Source organism: Tinamus guttatus, unplaced genomic scaffold (genome assembly GCF_059628265.1).
Source record: "Tinamus guttatus ecotype Peru unplaced genomic scaffold, ASM5962826v1 Tinamus_guttatus_pri_ptg000254l, whole genome shotgun sequence".
Classification (NCBI taxonomy): Eukaryota; Metazoa; Chordata; class Aves; order Tinamiformes; family Tinamidae; genus Tinamus; species Tinamus guttatus.
Genome location: NW_028288788.1, coordinates 1,285,522 through 1,307,745, shown reverse-complemented (window position 1 = coordinate 1,307,745; position 22,224 = coordinate 1,285,522). Strand labels below are relative to the sequence as shown.

At 54.2% G+C, this 22,224-nt stretch overlaps 1 protein-coding gene across 1 annotated transcript in view; it reads left to right on the top strand.

The window, feature by feature from the left end:
- The first annotated feature begins 2,055 nt into the window (after positions 1-2,055).
- Positions 2,056-22,224, top strand: part of MUC16 (mucin 16, cell surface associated) — a 65,870-nt gene continuing 45,701 nt past the window's right edge. Inside the window, exons 1-4 of the mRNA XM_088526823.1 lie at positions 2,056-2,257; positions 7,460-7,742; positions 13,560-13,663; positions 14,408-14,904. Coding sequence (XP_088382949.1) covers positions 2,056-2,257; positions 7,460-7,742; positions 13,560-13,663; positions 14,408-14,904 — 1,086 coding nt within the window. The remainder of the gene's footprint in view (positions 2,258-7,459; positions 7,743-13,559; positions 13,664-14,407; positions 14,905-22,224) is intronic.

Sequence of the window (22,224 nt, the reverse complement as noted above, 5' to 3'; positions counted from 1 at the left end):
AAGCCCCTGACCCCTACTGAGGAGGTCAGCATAGGATCCTCAGCTACAACAGCCCTACCGACCAGCAAAAGCACACTAAGCTCAACAAGTCCAAGTGCTGGGACATCAACACCCTTCATGGACTCCACAACCATTAAGAGTGCTTCCCAAAGCACAACTGGAGTTTTCACATCTCCCACCTCGACCTCTCCTACAACTACCGCTCCTCAAGGGACAGACACCGATTCCCCAACAACAACTTCGCTCCCACCAAGCACTTCTTCAGTGATCCCCACTCAAGCAGAGACATCACCAAAACTCACAATGACAGAGCCCTCCTCCATTTCCCCTGAAGGAACCACAACTGCAGCTGTTGGGACAACCACACCAACAAAGTCCACAGCTCTTAGCGCTACTTCCCCAGCCACAAGCACTGCCTCCCTGCCTCCCAGTTCTTCCTCTATGCCCACAACAGCTCCTGAGAAGATGAGCACAGGATCGTCGGCTGTGACATCGGTAGCCACCAGTAATGCTATTGGGAGCTCAACGAGCCCAAGTCCTCGGACATCAGAGCAGTCCACAACAATTAGCACTCCCTCCCAAAGCACTGCAACTGCTTCCACAGCTCCCGTCTCATCGTCTCCTACAACTACAGCTCGTCAAGGGACAAGCACTGATTCCCCAACTACAACTTCACTCCCACCTACCAGCGCTCCCATGACCTCCACCCAAGCAGAGACATCAACAACATCCACAAGGTCAGAGTCAACTTCCAGGGCCACTGAGGGGACCACAAGCACAGCTGTTGGGACAACGACAGCAACAACAAGCTCCACGCCTATTTCCAACACTTCCCCGGCCACGACCGCTGCCTCTCTGGCTCCTGCTTCCTCCTCTAAGCCCCTGACCCCTACTGAGGAGGTCAGCATAGGATCCTCAGCTACAACAGCCCTACCGACCAGCAAAAGCACACTAAGCTCAACAAGTCCAAGTGCTGGGACATCAACACCCTTCATGGACTCCACAACCATTAAGAGTGCTTCCCAAAGCACAACTGGAGTTTTCACATCTCCCACCTCGACCTCTCCTACAACTACCGCTCCTCAAGGGACAGACACCGATTCCCCAACAACAACTTCGCTCCCACCAAGCACTTCTTCAGTGATCCCCACTCAAGCAGAGACATCACCAAAACTCACAATGACAGAGCCCTCCTCCATTTCCCCTGAAGGAACCACAACTGCAGCTGTTGGGACAACCACACCAACAAAGTCCACAGCTCTTAGCGCTACTTCCCCAGCCACAAGCACTGCCTCCCTGCCTCCCAGTTCTTCCTCTATGCCCACAACAGCTCCTGAGAAGATGAGCACAGGATCGTCGGCTGTGACATCGGTAGCCACCAGTAATGCTATTGGGAGCTCAACGAGCCCAAGTCCTCGGACATCAGAGCAGTCCACAACAATTAGCACTCCCTCCCAAAGCACTGCAACTGCTTCCACATCTCCCGTCTCATCGTCTCCTACAACTACAGCTCGTCAAGGGACAAGCACTGATTCCCCAACTACAACTTCACTCCCACCTACCAGCGCTCCCATGACCTCCACCCAAGCAGAGACATCACCAACATCCACAAGGTCAGAGTCAACTTCCAGCGCCACTGAGGGGACCACAAGCACAGCTGTTGGGACAACGACAGCAACAACAAGCTCCACGCCTATTTCCAACACTTCCCCGGCCACGACCGCTGCCTCTCTGGCTCCTGCTTCCTCCTCTAAGCCCCTGACCCCTACTGAGGAGGTCAGCATAGGATCCTCAGCTACAACAGCCCTACCGACCAGCAAAAGCACACTAAGCTCAACAAGTCCAAGTGCTGGGACATCAACACCCTTCATGGACTCCACAACCATTAAGAGTGCTTCCCAAAGCACAACTGGAGTTTTCACATCTCCCACCTCGACCTCTCCTACAACTACCGCTCCTCAAGGGACAGACACCGATTCCCCAACAACAACTTCGCTCCCACCAAGCACTTCTTCAGTGATCCCCACTCAAGCAGAGACATCACCAAAACTCACAATGACAGAGCCCTCCTCCATTTCCCCTGAAGGAACCACAACTGCAGCTGTTGGGACAACCACACCAACAAGGTCCACAGCTCTTAGCGCTACTTCCCCAGCCACAAGCACTGCCTCCCTGCCTCCCAGTTCTTCCTCTATGCCCACAACAGCTCCTGAGAAGATGAGCACAGGATCGTCGGCTGTGACATCGGTAGCCACCAGTAATGCTATTGGGAGCTCAACGAGCCCAAGTCCTCGGACATCAGAGCAGTCCACAACAATTAGCACTCCCTCCCAAAGCACTGCAACTGCTTCCACAGCTCCCGTCTCATCGTCTCCTACAACTACAGCTCGTCAAGGGACAAGCACTGATTCCCCAACTACAACTTCACTCCCACCTACCAGCGCTCCCATGACCTCCACCCAAGCAGAGACATCAACAACATCCACAAGGTCAGAGTCAACTTCCAGCGCCACTGAGGGGACCACAAGCACAGCTGTTGGGACAACGACAGCAACAACAAGCTCCACGCCTATTTCCAACACTTCCCCGGCCACGACCGCTGCCTCTCTGGCTCCTGCTTCCTCCTCTAAGCCCCTGACCCCTACTGAGGAGGTCAGCATAGGATCCTCAGCTACAACAGCCCTACCGACCAGCAAAAGCACACTAAGCTCAACAAGTCCAAGTGCTGGGACATCAACACCCTTCATGGACTCCACAACCATTAAGAGTGCTTCCCAAAGCACAACTGGAGTTTTCACATCTCCCACCTCGACCTCTCCTACAACTACCGCTCCTCAAGGGACAGACACCGATTCCCCAACAACAACTTCGCTCCCACCAAGCACTTCTTCAGTGATCCCCACTCAAGCAGAGACATCACCAAAACTCACAATGACAGAGCCCTCCTCCATTTCCCCTGAAGGAACCACAACTGCAGCTGTTGGGACAACCACACCAACAAAGTCCACAGCTCTTAGCGCTACTTCCCCAGCCACAAGCACTGCCTCCCTGCCTCCCAGTTCTTCCTCTATGCCCACAACAGCTCCTGAGAAGATGAGCACAGGATCGTCGGCTGTGACATCGGTAGCCACCAGTAATGCTATTGGGAGCTCAACGAGCCCAAGTCCTCGGACATCAGAGCAGTCCACAACAATTAGCACTCCCTCCCAAAGCACTGCAACTGCTTCCACAGCTCCCGTCTCATCGTCTCCTACAACTACAGCTCGTCAAGGGACAAGCACTGATTCCCCAACTACAACTTCACTCCCACCTACCAGCGCTCCCATGACCTCCACCCAAGCAGAGACATCAACAACATCCACAAGGTCAGAGTCAACTTCCAGGGCCACTGAGGGGACCACAAGCACAGCTGTTGGGACAACGACAGCAACAACAAGCTCCACGCCTATTTCCAACACTTCCCCGGCCACGACCGCTGCCTCTCTGGCTCCTGCTTCCTCCTCTAAGCCCCTGACCCCTACTGAGGAGGTCAGCATAGGATCCTCAGCTACAACAGCCCTACCGACCAGCAAAAGCACACTAAGCTCAACAAGTCCAAGTGCTGGGACATCAACACCCTTCATGGACTCCACAACCATTAAGAGTGCTTCCCAAAGCACAACTGGAGTTTTCACATCTCCCACCTCGACCTCTCCTACAACTACCGCTCCTCAAGGGACAGACACCAATTCCCCAACAACAACTTCGCTCCCATCAAGCACTTCTTCAGTGATCCCCACTCAAGCAGAGACATCACCAAAACTCACAATGACAGAGCCCTCCTCCATTTCCCCTGAAGGAACCACAACTGCAGCTGTTGGGACAACCACACCAACAAAGTCCACAGCTCTTAGCGCTACTTCCCCAGCCACAAGCACTGCCTCCCTGCCTCCCAGTTCTTCCTCTATGCCCACAACAGCTCCTGAGAAGATGAGCACAGGATCGTCGGCTGTGACATCGGTAGCCACCAGTAATGCTATTGGGAGCTCAACGAGCCCAAGTCCTCGGACATCAGAGCAGTCCACAACAATTAGCACTCCCTCTCAAAGCACTGCAACTGCTTCCACAGCTCCCGTCTCATCGTCTCCTACAACTACAGCTCGTCAAGGGACAAGCACTGATTCCCCAACTACGACTTCACTCCCACCTACCAGCGCTCCCATGACCTCCACCCAAGCAGAGACATCAACAACATCCACAAGGTCAGAGTCAACTTCCAGGGCCACTGAGGGGACCACAAGCACAGCTGTTGGGACAACGACAGCAACAACAAGCTCCACGCCTGTTTCAAACACTTCCCCGGCCACGACCGCTGCCTCTCTGGCTCCTGCTTCCTCCTCTAAGCCCCTGACACCTACTGAGGAGGTCAGCATAGGATCCTCAGCTACAACAGCCCTACCGACCAGCAAAAGCACACTAAGCTCAACAAGTCCAAGTGCTGGGACATCAACACCCTTCATGGACTCCACAACCATTAGGAGTGCTTCCCAAAGCACAACTGGAGTTTTCACATCTCCCACCTCGACCTCTCCTACAACTACCGCTCCTCAAGGGACAGACACCGATTCCCCAACAACAACTTCGCTCCCACCAGGCACTTCTTCAGTGATCCCCACTCAAGCAGAGACATCACCAAAACTCACAATGACAGAGCCCTCCTCCATTTCCCCTGAAGGAACCACAACTGCAGCTGTTGGGACAACCACACCAACAAGGTCCACAGCTCTTACCGGTACTTCCCCAGCCACAAGCACTGCCTCCCTGCCTCCCAGTTCTTCCTCTATGCCCACAACAGCTCCTGAGAAGATGAGCACAGGATTGTCGGCTGTGACATCGGTAGCCACCAGTAATGCTATTGGGAGCTCAACGAGCCCAAGTCCTCGGACATCAGAGCAGTCCACAACAATTAGCACTCCCTCCCAAAGCACTGCTACTGCTTCCACAGCTCCCATCTCATCATCTCCTACAACTACAGCTCGTCAAGGGACAAGCACTGATTCCCCAACTACGACTTCACTCCCACCTACCAGCGCTCCCATGACCTCCACCCAAGCAGAGACATCACCAACATCCACAAGGTCAGAGTCAACTTCCAGGGCCACTGAGGGGACCACAAGCACAGCTGTTGGGACAACGACAGCAACAACAAGCTCCACGCCTATTTCCAACACTTCCCCGGCCACGACCGCTGCCTCTCTGGCTCCTGCTTCCTCCTCTAAGCCCCTGACCCCTACTGAGGAGGTCAGCATAGGATCCTCAGCTACAACAGCCCTACCGACCAGCAAAAGCACACTAAGCTCAACAAGTCCAAGTGCTGGGACATCAACACCCTCCATGGACTCCACAACCATTAAGAGTGCTTCCCAAAGCACAACTGGAGTTTTCACATCTCCCACCTCGACCTCTCCTACAACTACCGCTCCTCAAGGGACAGACACCGATTCCCCAACAACTTCGCTCCCACCAAGCACTTCTTCAGTGATCCCCACTCAAGCAGAGACATCACCAAAACTCACAATGACAGAGCCCTCCTCCATTTCCCCTGAAGGAACCACAACTGCAGCTGTTGGGACAACCACACCAACAAGGTCCACAGCTCTTACCGGTACTTCCCCAGCCACAAGCACTGCCTCCCTGCCTCCCAGTTCTTCCTCTATGCCCACAACAGCTCCTGAGAAGATGAGCACAGGATCGTCGGCTGTGACATCGGTAGCCACCAGTAATCCTATTGGGAGCTCAACGAGCCCAAGTCCTCAGACATCAGAGCAGTCCACAACAATTAGCACTCCCTCCCAAAGCACTGCTACTGCTTCCACAGCTCCCATCTCATCATCTCCTACAACTACAGCTCGTCAAGGGACGAGCACTGATTCCCCAACTACGACTTCACTCCCACCTACCAGCGCTCCCATGACCTCCACCCAAGCAGAGACATCACCAACATCCACAAGGTCAGAGTCAACTTCCAGGGCCACTGAGGGGACCACAAGCACAGCTGTTGGGACAACGACAGCAACAACAAGCTCCACGCCTATTTCCAACACTTCCCCGGCCACGACCGCTGCCTCTCTGGCTCCTGCTTCCTCCTCTAAGCCCCTGACCCCTACTGAGGAGGTCAGCATAGGATCCTCAGCTACAACAGCCCTACCGACCAGCAAAAGCACACTAAGCTCAACAAGTCCAAGTGCTGGGACATCAACACCCTCCATGGACTCCACAACCATTAAGAGTGCTTCCCAAAGCACAACTGGAGTTTTCACATCTCCCACCTCGACCTCTCCTACAACTACCGCTCCTCAAGGGACAGACAACGATTCCCCAACAACAACTTCACTCCCACCAGGCACTTCTTCAGTGATCCTCACTCAAGCAGAGACATCACCAAAACTCACAATGACAGAGCCCTCCTCCATTTCCCCTGAAGGAACCACAACTGCAGCTGTTGGGACAACCACACCAACAAGGTCCACAGCTCTTAGCGGTACTTCCCCAGCCACAAGCACTGCCTCCCTGCCTCCCAGTTCTTCCTCTATGCCCACAACAGCTCCTGAGAAGATGAGCACAGGATCGTCGGCTGTGACATCGGTAGCCACCAGTAATGCTATTGGGAGCTCAATGAGCCCAAGTCCTCGGACATCAGAGCAGTCCACAACAATTAGCACTCCCTCCCAAAGCACTGCTACTGCTTCCACAGCTCCCATCTCATCATCTCCTACAACTACAGCTCGTCAAGGGACAAGCACTGATTCCCCAACTACGACTTCACTCCCACCTACCAGCGCTCCCATGACCTCCACCCAAGCAGAGACATCACCAACATCCACAAGGTCAGAGTCAACTTCCAGGGCCACTGAGGGGACCACAAGCACAGCTGTTGGGACAACGACAGCAACAACAAGCTCCACGCCTATTTCCAACACTTCCCCGGCCACGACCGCTGCCTCTCTGGCTCCTGCTTCCTTCTCTAAGCCCCTGACACCTACTGAGGAGGTCAGCATAGGATCCTCAGCTACAACAGCCCTACCGACCAGCAAAAGCACACTAAGATCAACAAGTCCAAGTGCTGGGACATCAGCACCCTCCATGGACTCCATAAACATTAAGAGTGCTTCCCGAAGCACAACTGGAGTTTTCACATCTCCCACCTCAACCTCTCCTACAACTACCGCTCCTCAAGGGACAGACACCAATTCCCAAACAACAACTTTGCTCCCACCAGGCACTTCTTCAGTGATCCCCACTCAAGCAGAGACATCACCAAAACTCACAATGACAGAGCCCTCCTCCATTTCCCCTGAAGGAACCACAACTGCAGCTGTTGGGACAACCACACCAACAAGGTCCACAGCTCTTAGCGCTACTTCCCCAGCCACAAGCACTGCCTCCCTGCCTCCCAGTTCTTCCTCTATGCCCACAACAGCTCCTGAGAAGATGAGCACAGGATCGTCGGCTGTGACATCGGTAGCCACCAGTAATCCTATTGGGAGCTCAACGAGCCCAAGTCCTCAGACATCAGAGCAGTCCACAACAATTAGCACTCCCTCCCAAAGCACTGCTACTGCTTCCACAGCTCCCATCTCATCATCTCCTACAACTACAGCTCGTCAAGGGACGAGCACTGATTCCCCAACTACGACTTCACTCCCACCTACCAGCGCTCCCTTGACCTCCACCCAAGCAGAGACATCAACAACATCCAAAAGGTCAGAGTCAACTTCCAGGGCCACTGAGGGGACCACAAGCACAGCTGTTGGGACAACGACAGCAACAACAAGCTCCACACCTGTTTCCAACACTTCCCCGGCCACGACCGCTGCCTCTCTGGCTCCTGCTTCCTCCTCTAAGCCCCTGACACCTACTGAGGAGGTGAGCATAGGATCCTCAGCTACAACAGCCCTACCGACCAGCAAAAGCACACTAAGCTCAACAAGTCCAAGTGCTGGGACATCAACACCCTCCATGGACTCCACAACCATTAAGAGTGCTTCCCAAAGCACAACTGGAGTTTTCACATCTCCCACCTCGACCTCTCCTACAACTACCGCTCCTCAAGGGACAGACAACGATTCCCCAACAACAACTTCACTCCCACCAGGCACTTCTTCAGTGATCCTCACTCAAGCAGAGACATCACCAAAACTCACAATGACAGAGCCCTCCTCCATTTCCCCTGAAGGAACCACAACTGCAGCTGTTGGGACAACCACACCAACAAGGTCCACAGCTCTTAGCGGTACTTCCCCAGCCACAAGCACTGCCTCCCTGCCTCCCAGTTCTTCCTCTATGCCCACAACAGCTCCTGAGAAGATGAGCACAGGATCGTCGGCTGTGACATCGGTAGCCACCAGTAATGCTATTGGGAGCTCAATGAGCCCAAGTCCTCGGACATCAGAGCAGTCCACAACAATTAGCACTCCCTCCCAAAGCACTGCTACTGCTTCCACAGCTCCCATCTCATCATCTCCTACAACTACAGCTCGTCAAGGGACAAGCACTGATTCCCCAACTACGACTTCACTCCCACCTACCAGCGCTCCCATGACCTCCACCCAAGCAGAGACATCACCAACATCCACAAGGTCAGAGTCAACTTCCAGGGCCACTGAGGGGACCACAAGCACAGCTGTTGGGACAACGACAGCAACAACAAGCTCCACGCCTATTTCCAACACTTCCCCGGCCACGACCGCTGCCTCTCTGGCTCCTGCTTCCTTCTCTAAGCCCCTGACACCTACTGAGGAGGTCAGCATAGGATCCTCAGCTACAACAGCCCTACCGACCAGCAAAAGCACACTAAGATCAACAAGTCCAAGTGCTGGGACATCAGCACCCTCCATGGACTCCATAAACATTAAGAGTGCTTCCCGAAGCACAACTGGAGTTTTCACATCTCCCACCTCAACCTCTCCTACAACTACCGCTCCTCAAGGGACAGACACCAATTCCCAAACAACAACTTTGCTCCCACCAGGCACTTCTTCAGTGATCCCCACTCAAGCAGAGACATCACCAAAACTCACAATGACAGAGCCCTCCTCCATTTCCCCTGAAGGAACCACAACTGCAGCTGTTGGGACAACCACACCAACAAGGTCCACAGCTCTTAGCGCTACTTCCCCAGCCACAAGCACTGCCTCCCTGCCTCCCAGTTCTTCCTCTATGCCCACAACAGCTCCTGAGAAGATGAGCACAGGATCGTCGGCTGTGACATCGGTAGCCACCAGTAATCCTATTGGGAGCTCAACGAGCCCAAGTCCTCAGACATCAGAGCAGTCCACAACAATTAGCACTCCCTCCCAAAGCACTGCTACTGCTTCCACAGCTCCCATCTCATCATCTCCTACAACTACAGCTCGTCAAGGGACGAGCACTGATTCCCCAACTACGACTTCACTCCCACCTACCAGCGCTCCCTTGACCTCCACCCAAGCAGAGACATCAACAACATCCAAAAGGTCAGAGTCAACTTCCAGGGCCACTGAGGGGACCACAAGCACAGCTGTTGGGACAACGACAGCAACAACAAGCTCCACACCTGTTTCCAACACTTCCCCGGCCACGACCGCTGCCTCTCTGGCTCCTGCTTCCTCCTCTAAGCCCCTGACACCTACTGAGGAGGTGAGCATAGGATCCTCAGCTACAACAGCCCTACCGACCAGCAAAAGCACACTAAGCTCAACAAGTCCAAGTGCTGGGACATCAACACCCTCCATGGACTCCACAACCATTAAGAGTGCTTCCCAAAGCACAACTGGAGTTTTCACATCTCCCACCTCGACCTCTCCTACAACTACCGCTCCTCAAGGGACAGACACCGATTCCCCAACAACTTCGCTCCCACCAAGCACTTCTTCAGTGATCCCCACTCAAGCAGAGACATCACCAAAACTCACAATGACAGAGCCCTCCTCCATTTCCCCTGAAGGAACCACAACTGCAGCTGTTGGGACAACCACACCAACAAGGTCCACAGCTCTTACCGGTACTTCCCCAGCCACAAGCACTGCCTCCCTGCCTCCCAGTTCTTCCTCTATGCCCACAACAGCTCCTGAGAAGATGAGCACAGGATCGTCGGCTGTGACATCGGTAGCCACCAGTAATGCTATTGGGAGCTCAACGAGCCCAAGTCCTCGGACATCAGAGCAGTCCACAACAATTAGCACTCCCTCCCAAAGCACTGCTACTGCTTCCACAGCTCCCATCTCATCATCTCCTACAACTACAGCTCGTCAAGGGACAAGCACTGATTCCCCAACTACGACTTCACTCCCACCTACCAGCGCTCCCATGACCTCCACCCAAGCAGAGACATCAACAACATCCACAAGGTCAGAGTCAACTTCCAGGGCCACTGAGGGGACCACAAGCACAGCTGTTGGGACAACGACAGCAACAACAAGCTCCACACCTATTTCCAACACTTCCCCGGCCACGACCGCTGCCTCTCTGGCTCCTGCTTCCTCCTCTAAGCCCCTGACACCTACTGAGGAGGTGAGCATAGGATCCTCAGCTACAACAGCCCTACCGACCAGCAAAAGCACACTAAGCTCAACAAGTCCAAGTGCTGGGACATCAACACCCTCCATGGACTCCACAACCATTAAGAGTGCTTCCCAAAGCACAACTGGAGTTTTCACATCTCCCACCTCGACCTCTCCTACAACTACCGCTCCTCAAGGGACAGACACCGATTCCCCAACAACTTCGCTCCCACCAAGCACTTCTTCAGTGATCCCCACTCAAGCAGAGACATCACCAAAACTCACAATGACAGAGCCCTCCTCCATTTCCCCTGAAGGAACCACAACTGCAGCTGTTGGGACAACCACACCAACAAGGTCCACAGCTCTTACCGGTACTTCCCCAGCCACAAGCACTGCCTCCCTGCCTCCCAGTTCTTCCTCTATGCCCACAACAGCTCCTGAGAAGATGAGCACAGGATCGTCGGCTGTGACATCGGTAGCCACCAGTAATGCTATTGGGAGCTCAATGAGCCCAAGTCCTCAGACATCAGAGCAGTCCACAACAATTAGCACTTCCTCCCAAAGCACTGCTACTGCTTCCACAGCTCCCATCTCATCATCTCCTACAACTACAGCTCGTCAAGGGACGAGCACTGATTCCCCAACTACGACTTCACTCCCACCTACCAGCGCTCCCTTGACCTCCACCCAAGCAGAGACATCAACAACATCCACAAGGTCAGAGTCAACTTCCAGGGCCACTGAGGGGACCACAAGCACAGCTGTTGGGACAACGACAGCAACAACAAGCTCCACACCTGTTTCCAACACTTCCCCGGCCACGACCGCTGCCTCTCTGGCTCCTGCTTCCTCCTCTAAGCCCCTGACACCTACTGAGGAGGTGAGCATAGGATCCTCAGCTACAACAGCCCTACCGACCAGCAAAAGCACACTAAGCTCAACAAGTCCAAGTGCTGGGACATCAACACCCTCCATGGACTCCACAACCATTAAGAGTGCTTCCCGAAGCACAACTGGAGTTTTCACATCTCCCACATCGACCTCTCCTACAACTACCGCTCCTCAAGGGACAGACACCGATTCCCCAACAACGACTTCGCTCCCACCAAGCACTTCTTCAGTGATCCCCACTCAAGCAGAGACATCACCAAAACTCACAATGACAGAGCCCTCCTCCATTTCCCCTGAAGGAACCACAACTGCAGCTGTTGGGACAACCACACCAACAAGGTCCACAGCTCTTACCGGTACTTCCCCAGCCACAAGCACTGCCTCCCTGCCTCCCAGTTCTTCCTCTATGCCCACAACAGCTCCTGAGAAGATGAGCACAGGATCGTCGGCTGTGACATCGGTAGCCACCAGTAATGCTATTGGGAGCTCAACGAGCCCAAGTCCTCGGACATCAGAGCAGTCCACAACAATTAGCACTCCCTCCCAAAGCACTGCTACTGCTTCCACAGCTCCCATCTCATCATCTCCTACAACTACAGCTCGTCAAGGGACGAGCACTGATTCCCCAACTACGACTTCACTCCCACCTACCAGCGCTCCCATGACCTCCACCCAAGCAGAGACATCAACAACATCCACAAGGTCAGAGTCAACTTCCAGGGCCACTGAGGGGACCACAAGCACAGCTGTTGGGACAACGACAGCAACAACAAGCTCCACACCTATTTCCAACACTTCCCCGGCCACGACCGCTGCCTCTCTGGCTCCTGCTTCCTCCTCTAAGCCCCTGACACCTACTGAGGAGGTGAGCATAGGATCCTCAGCTACAACAGCCCTACCGACCAGCAAAAGCACACTAAGCTCAACAAGTCCAAGTGCTGGGACATCAACACCCTCCATGGACTCCACAACCATTAAGAGTGCTTCCCAAAGCACAACTGGAGTTTTCACATCTCCCACCTCGACCTCTCCTACAACTACCGCTCCTCAAGGGACAGACACCGATTCCCCAACAACGACTTCGCTCCCACCAAGCACTTCTTCAGTGATCCCCACTCAAGCAGAGACATCACCAAAACTCACAATGACAGAGCCCTCCTCCATTTCCCCTGAAGGAACCACAACTGCAGCTGTTGGGACAACCACACCAACAAGGTCCACAGCTCTTACCGGTACTTCCCCAGCCACAAGCACTGCCTCCCTGCCTCCCAGTTCTTCCTCTATGCCCACAACAGCTCCTGAGAAGATGAGCACAGGATCGTCGGCTGTGACATCGGTAGCCACCAGTAATGCTATTGGGAGCTCAACGAGCCCAAGTCCTCGGACATCAGAGCAGTCCACAACAATTAGCACTCCCTCCCAAAGCACTGCTACTGCTTCCACAGCTCCCATCTCATCATCTCCTACAACTACAGCTCGTCAAGGGACGAGCACTGATTCCCCAACTACGACTTCACTCCCACCTACCAGCGCTCCCATGACCTCCACCCAAGCAGAGACATCAACAACATCCACAAGGTCAGAGTCAACTTCCAGGGCCACTGAGGGGACCACAAGCACAGCTGTTGGGACAACGACAGCAACAACAAGCTCCACACCTATTTCCAACACTTCCCCGGCCACGACCGCTGCCTCTCTGGCTCCTGCTTCCTCCTCTAAGCCCCTGACACCTACTGAGGAGGTGAGCATAGGATCCTCAGCTACAACAGCCCTACCGACCAGCAAAAGCACACTAAGCTCAACAAGTCCAAGTGCTGGGACATCAACACCCTCCATGGACTCCACAACCATTAAGAGTGCTTCCCAAAGCACAACTGGAGTTTTCACATCTCCCACCTCGACCTCTCCTACAACTACCGCTCCTCAAGGGACAGACACCGATTCCCCAACAACTTTGCTCCCACCAAGCACTTCTTCAGTGATCCCCACTCAAGCAGAGACATCACCAAAACTCACAATGACAGAGCCCTCCTCCATTTCCCCTGAAGGAACCACAACTGCAGCTGTTGGGACAACCACACCAACAAGGTCCACAGCTCTTACCGGTACTTCCCCAGCCACAAGCACTGCCTCCCTGCCTCCCAGTTCTTCCTCTATGCCCACAACAGCTCCTGAGAAGATGAGCACAGGATCGTCGGCTGTGACATCGGTAGCCACCAGTAATGCTATTGGGAGCTCAACGAGCCCAAGTCCTCAGACATCAGAGCAGTCCACAACAATTAGCACTCCCTCCCAAAGCACTGCTACTGCTTCCACAGATCCCATCTCATCATCTCCTACAACTACAGCTCGTCAAGGGACGAGCACTGATTCCCCAACTACGACTTCACTCCCACCTACCAGCGCTCCCTTGACCTCCACCCAAGCAGAGACATCAACAACATCCACAAGGTCAGAGTCAACTTCCAGGGCCACTGAGGGGACCACAAGCACAGCTGTTGGGACAACGACAGCAACAACAAGCTCCACACCTGTTTCCAACACTTCCCCGGCCACGACCGCTGCCTCTCTGGCTCCTGCTTCCTCCTCTAAGCCCCTGACACCTACTGAGGAGGTGAGCATAGGATCCTCAGCTACAACAGCCCTACCGACCAGCAAAAGCACACTAAGCTCAACAAGTCCAAGTGCTGGGACATCAACACCCTCCATGGACTCCACAACCATTAAGAGTGCTTCCCGAAGCACAACTGGAGTTTTCACATCTCCCACATCGACCTCTCCTACAACTACCGCTCCTCAAGGGACAGACACCGATTCCCCAACAACGACTTCGCTCCCACCAAGCACTTCTTCAGTGATCCCCACTCAAGCAGAGACATCACCAAAACTCACAATGACAGAGCCCTCCTCCATTTCCCCTGAAGGAACCACAACTGCAGCTGTTGGGACAACCACACCAACAAGGTCCACAGCTCTTACCGGTACTTCCCCAGCCACAAGCACTGCCTCCCTGCCTCCCAGTTCTTCCTCTATGCCCACAACAGCTCCTGAGAAGATGAGCACAGGATCGTCGGCTGTGACATCGGTAGCCACCAGTAATGCTATTGGGAGCTCAACGAGCCCAAGTCCTCGGACATCAGAGCAGTCCACAACAATTAGCACTCCCTCCCAAAGCACTGCTACTGCTTCCACAGCTCCCATCTCATCATCTCCTACAACTACAGCTCGTCAAGGGACGAGCACTGATTCCCCAACTACGACTTCACTCCCACCTACCAGCGCTCCCATGACCTCCACCCAAGCAGAGACATCAACAACATCCACAAGGTCAGAGTCAACTTCCAGGGCCACTGAGGGGACCACAAGCACAGCTGTTGGGACAACGACAGCAACAACAAGCTCCACACCTATTTCCAACACTTCCCCGGCCACGACCGCTGCCTCTCTGGCTCCTGCTTCCTCCTCTAAGCCCCTGACACCTACTGAGGAGGTGAGCATAGGATCCTCAGCTACAACAGCCCTACCGACCAGCAAAAGCACACTAAGCTCAACAAGTCCAAGTGCTGGGACATCAACACCCTCCATGGACTCCACAACCATTAAGAGTGCTTCCCAAAGCACAACTGGAGTTTTCACATCTCCCACCTCGACCTCTCCTACAACTACCGCTCCTCAAGGGACAGACACCGATTCCCCAACAACTTTGCTCCCACCAAGCACTTCTTCAGTGATCCCCACTCAAGCAGAGACATCACCAAAACTCACAATGACAGAGCCCTCCTCCATTTCCCCTGAAGGAACCACAACTGCAGCTGTTGGGACAACCACACCAACAAGGTCCACAGCTCTTACCGGTACTTCCCCAGCCACAAGCACTGCCTCCCTGCCTCCCAGTTCTTCCTCTATGCCCACAACAGCTCCTGAGAAGATGAGCACAGGATCGTCGGCTGTGACATCGGTAGCCACCAGTAATGCTATTGGGAGCTCAACGAGCCCAAGTCCTCAGACATCAGAGCAGTCCACAACAATTAGCACTCCCTCCCAAAGCACTGCTACTGCTTCCACAGCTCCCATCTCATCATCTCCTACAACTACAGCTCGTCAAGGGACGAGCACTGATTCCCCAACTACGACTTCACTCCCACCTACCAGCGCTCCCTTGACCTCCACCAAAGCAGAGACATCAACAACATCCAAAAGGTCAGAGTCAACTTCCAGGGCCACTGAGGGGACCACAAGCACAGCTGTTGGGACAACGACAGCAACAACAAGCTCCACACCTGTTTCCAACACTTCCCCGGCCACGACCGCTGCCTCTCTGGCTCCTGCTTCCTCCTCTAAGCCCCTGACACCTACTGAGGAGGTGAGCATAGGATCCTCAGCTACAACAGCCCTACCGACCAGCAAAAGCACACTAAGCTCAACAAGTCCAAGTGCTGGGACATCAACACCCTCCATGGACTCCACAACCATTAAGAGTGCTTCCCAAAGCACAACTGGAGTTTTCACATCTCCCACCTCGACCTCTCCTACAACTACCGCTCCTCAAGGGACAGACACCGATTCCCCAACAACGACTTCGCTCCCACCAAGCACTTCTTCAGTGATCCCCACTCAAGCAGAGACATCACCAAAACTCACAATGACAGAGCCCTCCTCCATTTCCCCTGAAGGAACCACAACTGCAGCTGTTGGGACAACCACACCAACAAGGTCCACAGCTCTTACCGGTACTTCCCCAGCCACAAGCACTGCCTCCCTGCCTCCCAGTTCTTCCTCTATGCCCACAACAGCTCCTGAGAAGATGAGCACAGGATCGTCGGCTGTGACATCGGTAGCCACCAGTAATGCTATTGGGAGCTCAACGAGCCCAAGTCCTCGGACATCAGAGCAGTCCACAACAATTAGCACTCCCTCCCAAAGCACTGCTACTGCTTCCACAGCTCCCATCTCATCATCTCCTACAACTACAGCTCGTCAAGGGACGAGCACTGATTCCCCAACTACGACTTCACTCCCACCTACCAGCGCTCCCATGACCTCCACCCAAGCAGAGACATCAACAACATCCACAAGGTCAGAGTCAACTTCCAGGGCCACTGAGGGGACCACAAGCACAGCTGTTGGGACAACGACAGCAACAACAAGCTCCACACCTATTTCCAACACTTCCCCGGCCACGACCGCTGCCTCTCTGGCTCCTGCTTCCTCCTCTAAGCCCCTGACACCTACTGAGGAGGTGAGCATAGGATCCTCAGCTACAACAGCCCTACCGACCAGCAAAAGCACACTAAGCTCAACAAGTCCAAGTGCTGGGACATCAACACCCTCCATGGACTCCACAACCATTAAGAGTGCTTCCCAAAGCACAACTGGAGTTTTCACATCTTCCACCTCGACCTCTCCTACAACTACCGCTCCTCAAGGGACAGACACCGATTCCCCAACAACTTCGCTCCCACCAAGCACTTCTTCAGTGATCCCCACTCAAGCAGAGACATCACCAAAACTCACAATGACAGAGCCCTCCTCCATTTCCCCTGAAGGAACCACAACTGCAGCTGTTGGGACAACCACACCAACAAGGTCCACAGCTCTTACCGGTACTTCCCCAGCCACAAGCACTGCCTCCCTGCCTCCCAGTTCTTCCTCTATGCCCACAACAGCTCCTGAGAAGATGAGCACAGGATCGTCGGCTGTGACATCGGTAGCCACCAGTAATGCTATTGGGAGCTCAACGAGCCCAAGTCCTCGGACATCAGAGCAGTCCACAACAATTAGCACTCCCTCCCAAAGCACTGCTACTGCTTCCACAGCTCCCATCTCATCATCTCCTACAACTACAGCTCGTCAAGGGACGAGCACTGATTCCCCAACTACGACTTCACTCCCACCTACCAGCGCTCCCATGACCTCCACCCAAGCAGAGACATCAACAACATCCACAAGGTCAGAGTCAACTTCCAGGGCCACTGAGGGGACCACAAGCACAGCTGTTGGGACAACGACAGCAACAACAAGCTCCACACCTATTTCCAACACTTCCCCGGCCACGACCGCTGCCTCTCTGGCTCCTGCTTCCTCCTCTAAGCCCCTGACACCTACTGAGGAGGTGAGCATAGGATCCTCAGCTACAACAGCCCTACCGACCAGCAAAAGCACACTAAGCTCAACAAGTCCAAGTGCTGGGACATCAACACCCTCCATGGACTCCACAACCATTAAGAGTGCTTCCCAAAGCACAACTGGAGTTTTCACATCTCCCACATCGACCTCTCCTACAACTACCGCTCCTCAAGGGACAGACACCGATTCCCCAACAACGACTTCGCTCCCACCAAGCACTTCTTCAGTGATCCCCACTCAAGCAGAGACATCACCAAAACTCACAATGACAGAGCCCTCCTCCATTTCCCCTGAAGGAACCACAACTGCAGCTGTTGGGACAACCACACCAACAAGGTCCACAGCTCTTACCGGTACTTCCCCAGCCACAAGCACTGCCTCCCTGCCTCCCAGTTCTTCCTCTATGCCCACAACAGCTCCTGAGAAGATGAGCACAGGATCGTCGGCTGTGACATCGGTAGCCACCAGTAATGCTATTGGGAGCTCAACGAGCCCAAGTCCTCGGACATCAGAGCAGTCCACAACAATTAGCACTCCCTCCCAAAGAACTGCTACTGCTTCCACAGCTCCCATCTCATCATCTCCTACAACTACAGCTCGTCAAGGGACGAGCACTGATTCCCCAACTACGACTTCACTCCCACCTACCAGCGCTCCCATGACCTCCACCCAAGCAGAGACATCAACAACATCCACAAGGTCAGAGTCAACTTCCAGGGCCACTGAGGGGACCACAAGCACAGCTGTTGGGACAACGACAGCAACAACAAGCTCCACACCTATTTCCAACACTTCCCCGGCCACGACCGCTGCCTCTCTGGCTCCTGCTTCCTCCTCTAAGCCCCTGACACCTACTGAGGAGGTGAGCATAGGATCCTCAGCTACAACAGCCCTACCGACCAGCAAAAGCACACTAAGCTCAACAAGTCCAAGTGCTGGGACATCAACACCCTCCATGGACTCCACAACCATTAAGAGTGCTTCCCAAAGCACAACTGGAGTTTTCACATCTCCCACCTCGACCTCTCCTACAACTACCGCTCCTCAAGGGACAGACACCGATTCCCCAACAACTTCGCTCCCACCAAGCACTTCTTCAGTGATCCCCACTCAAGCAGAGACATCACCAAAACTCACAATGACAGAGCCCTCCTCCATTTCCCCTGAAGGAACCACAACTGCAGCTGTTGGGACAACCACACCAACAAGGTCCACAGCTCTTACCGGTACTTCCCCAGCCACAAGCACTGCCTCCCTGCCTCCCAGTTCTTCCTCTATGCCCACAACAGCTCCTGAGAAGATGAGCACAGGATCGTCGGCTGTGACATCGGTAGCCACCAGTAATGCTATTGGGAGCTCAACGAGCCCAAGTCCTCGGACATCAGAGCAGTCCACAACAATTAGCACTCCCTCCCAAAGCACTGCTACTGCTTCCACAGCTCCCATCTCATCATCTCCTACAACTACAGCTCGTCAAGGGACGAGCACTGATTCCCCAACTACGACTTCACTCCCACCTACCAGCGCTCCCATGACCTCCACCCAAGCAGAGACATCAACAACATCCACAAGGTCAGAGTCAACTTCCAGGGCCACTGAGGGGACCACAAGCACAGCTGTTGGGACAACGACAGCAACAACAAGCTCCACACCTGTTTCCAACACTTCCCCGGCCACGACCGCTGCCTCTCTGGCTCCTGCTTCCTCCTCTAAGCCCCTGACACCTACTGAGGAGGTGAGCATAGGATCCTCAGCTACAACAGCCCTACCGACCAGCAAAAGCACACTAAGCTCAACAAGTCCAAGTGCTGGGACATCAACACCCTCCATGGACTCCACAACCATTAAGAGTGCTTCCCAAAGCACAACTGGAGTTTTCACATCTCCCACCTCGACCTCTCCTACAACTACCGCTCCTCAAGGGACAGACACCGATTCCCCAACAACTTCGCTCCCACCAAGCACTTCTTCAGTGATCCCCACTCAAGCAGAGACATCACCAAAACTCACAATGACAGAGCCCTCCTCCATTTCCCCTGAAGGAACCACAACTGCAGCTGTTGGGACAACCACACCAACAAGGTCCACAGCTCTTACCGGTACTTCCCCAGCCACAAGCACTGCCTCCCTGCCTCCCAGTTCTTCCTCTATGCCCACAACAGCTCCTGAGAAGATGAGCACAGGATCGTCGGCTGTGACATCGGTAGCCACCAGTAATGCTATTGGGAGCTCAACGAGCCCAAGTCCTCGGACATCAGAGCAGTCCACAACAATTAGCACTCCCTCCCAAAGCACTGCTACTGCTTCCACAGCTCCCATCTCATCATCTCCTACAACTACAGCTCGTCAAGGGACGAGCACTGATTCCCCAACTACGACTTCACTCCCACCTACCAGCGCTCCCATGACCTCCACCCAAGCAGAGACATCACCAACATCCACAAGGTCAGAGTCAACTTCCAGGGCCACTGAGGGGACCACAAGCACAGCTGTTGGGACAACGACAGCAACAACAAGCTCCACGCCTATTTCCAACACTTCCCCGGCCACGACCGCTGCCTCTCTGGCTCCTGCTTCCTCCTCTAAGCCCCTGACACCTACTGAGGAGGTGAGCATAGGATCCTCAGCTACAACAGCCCTACCGACCAGCAAAAGCACACTAAGCTCAACAAGTCCAAGTGCTGGGACATCAACACCCTCCATGGACTCCACAACCATTAAGAGTGCTTCCCGAAGCACAACTGGAGTTTTCACATCTCCCACCTCGACCTCTCCTACAACTACCGCTCCTCAAGGGACAGACACCGATTCCCCAACAACTTCGCTCCCACCAAGCACTTCTTCAGTGATCCCCACTCAAGCAGAGACATCACCAAAACTCACAATGACAGAGCCCTCCTCCATTTCCCCTGAAGGAACCACAACTGCAGCTGTTGGGACAACCACACCAACAAGGTCCACAGCTCTTAGCGGTACTTCCCCAGCCACAAGCACTGCCTCCCTGCCTCCCAGTTCTTCCTCTATGCCCACAACAGCTCCTGAGAAGATGAGCACAGGATCGTCGGCTGTGACATCGGTAGCCACCAGTAATGCTATTGGGAGCTCAACGAGCCCAAGTCCTCGGACATCAGAGCAGTCCACAACAATTAGCACTCCCTCCCAAAGCACTGCTACTGCTTCCACAGCTCCCATCTCATCATCTCCTACAACTACAGCTCGTCAAGGGACGAGCACTGATTCCCCAACTACGACTTCACTCCCACCTACCAGCGCTCCCATGACCTCCACCCAAGCAGAGACATCACCAACATCCACAAGGTCAGAGTCAACTTCCAGGGCCACTGAGGGGACCACAAGCACAGCTGTTGGGACAACGACAGCAACAACAAGCTCCACGCCTATTTCCAACACTTCCCCGGCCACGACCGCTGCCTCTCTGGCTCCTGCTTCCTCCTCTAAGCCCCTGACCCCTACTGAGGAGGTCAGCATAGGATCCTCAGCTACAACAGCCCTACCGACCAGCAAAAGCACACTAAGCTCAACAAGTCCAAGTGCTGGGACATCAACACCCTCCATGGACTCCACAACCATTAAGAGTGCTTCCCAAAGCACAACTGGAGTTTTCACATCTCCCACCTCGACCTCTCCTACAATTACCGCTCCTCAAGGGACAGACACCGATTCCCCAACAACGACTTCGCTCCCACCAAGCACTTCTTCAGTGATCCCCACTCAAGCAGAGACATCACCAAAACTCACAATGACAGAGCCCTCCTCCATTTCCCCTGAAGGAACCACAACTGCAGCTGTTGGGACAACCACACCAACAAGGTCCACAGCTCTTACCGGTACTTCCCCAGGGACAAGCACTGCCTCCCTGCCTCCCAGTTCTTCCTCTATGCCCACAACAGCTCCTGAGAAGATGAGCACAGGATCGTCGGCTGTGACATCGGTAGCCACCAGTAATGCTATTGGGAGCTCAACGAGCCCAAGTCCTCGGACATCAGAGCAGTCCACAACAATTAGCACTCCCTCCCAAAGCACTGCTACTGCTTCCACAGCTCCCGTCTCATCATCTCCTACAACTACAGCTCGTCAAGGGACAAGCACTGATTCCCCAACTACGACTTCACTCCCACCTACCAGCGCTCCCATGACCTCCACCCAAGCAGAGACATCACCAACATCCACAAGGTCAGAGTCAACTTCCAGGGCCACTGAGGGGACCACAAGCACAGCTGTTGGGACAACGACAGCAACAACAAGCTCCACGCCTATTTCCAACACTTCCCCGGCCACGACCGCTGCCTCTCTGGCTCCTGCTTCCTCCTCTAAGCCCCTGACCCCTACTGAGGAGGTCAGCATAGGATCCTCAGCTACAACAGCCCTACCGACCAGCAAAAGCACACTAAGCTCAACAAGTCCAAGTGCTGGGACATCAGCACCCTCCATGGACTCCACAAACATTAAGAGTGCTTCCCGAAGCACAACTGGAGTTTTCACATCTCCCACCTCGACCTCTCCTACAACTACCGCTCCTCAAGGGACAGACACCGATTCCCCAACAACGACTTCGCTCCCACCAAGCACTTCTTCAGTGATCCCCACTCAAGCAGAGACATCACCAAAACTCACAATGGCAGAGCCCTCCTCCATTTCCCCTGAAGGAACCACAACTGCAGCT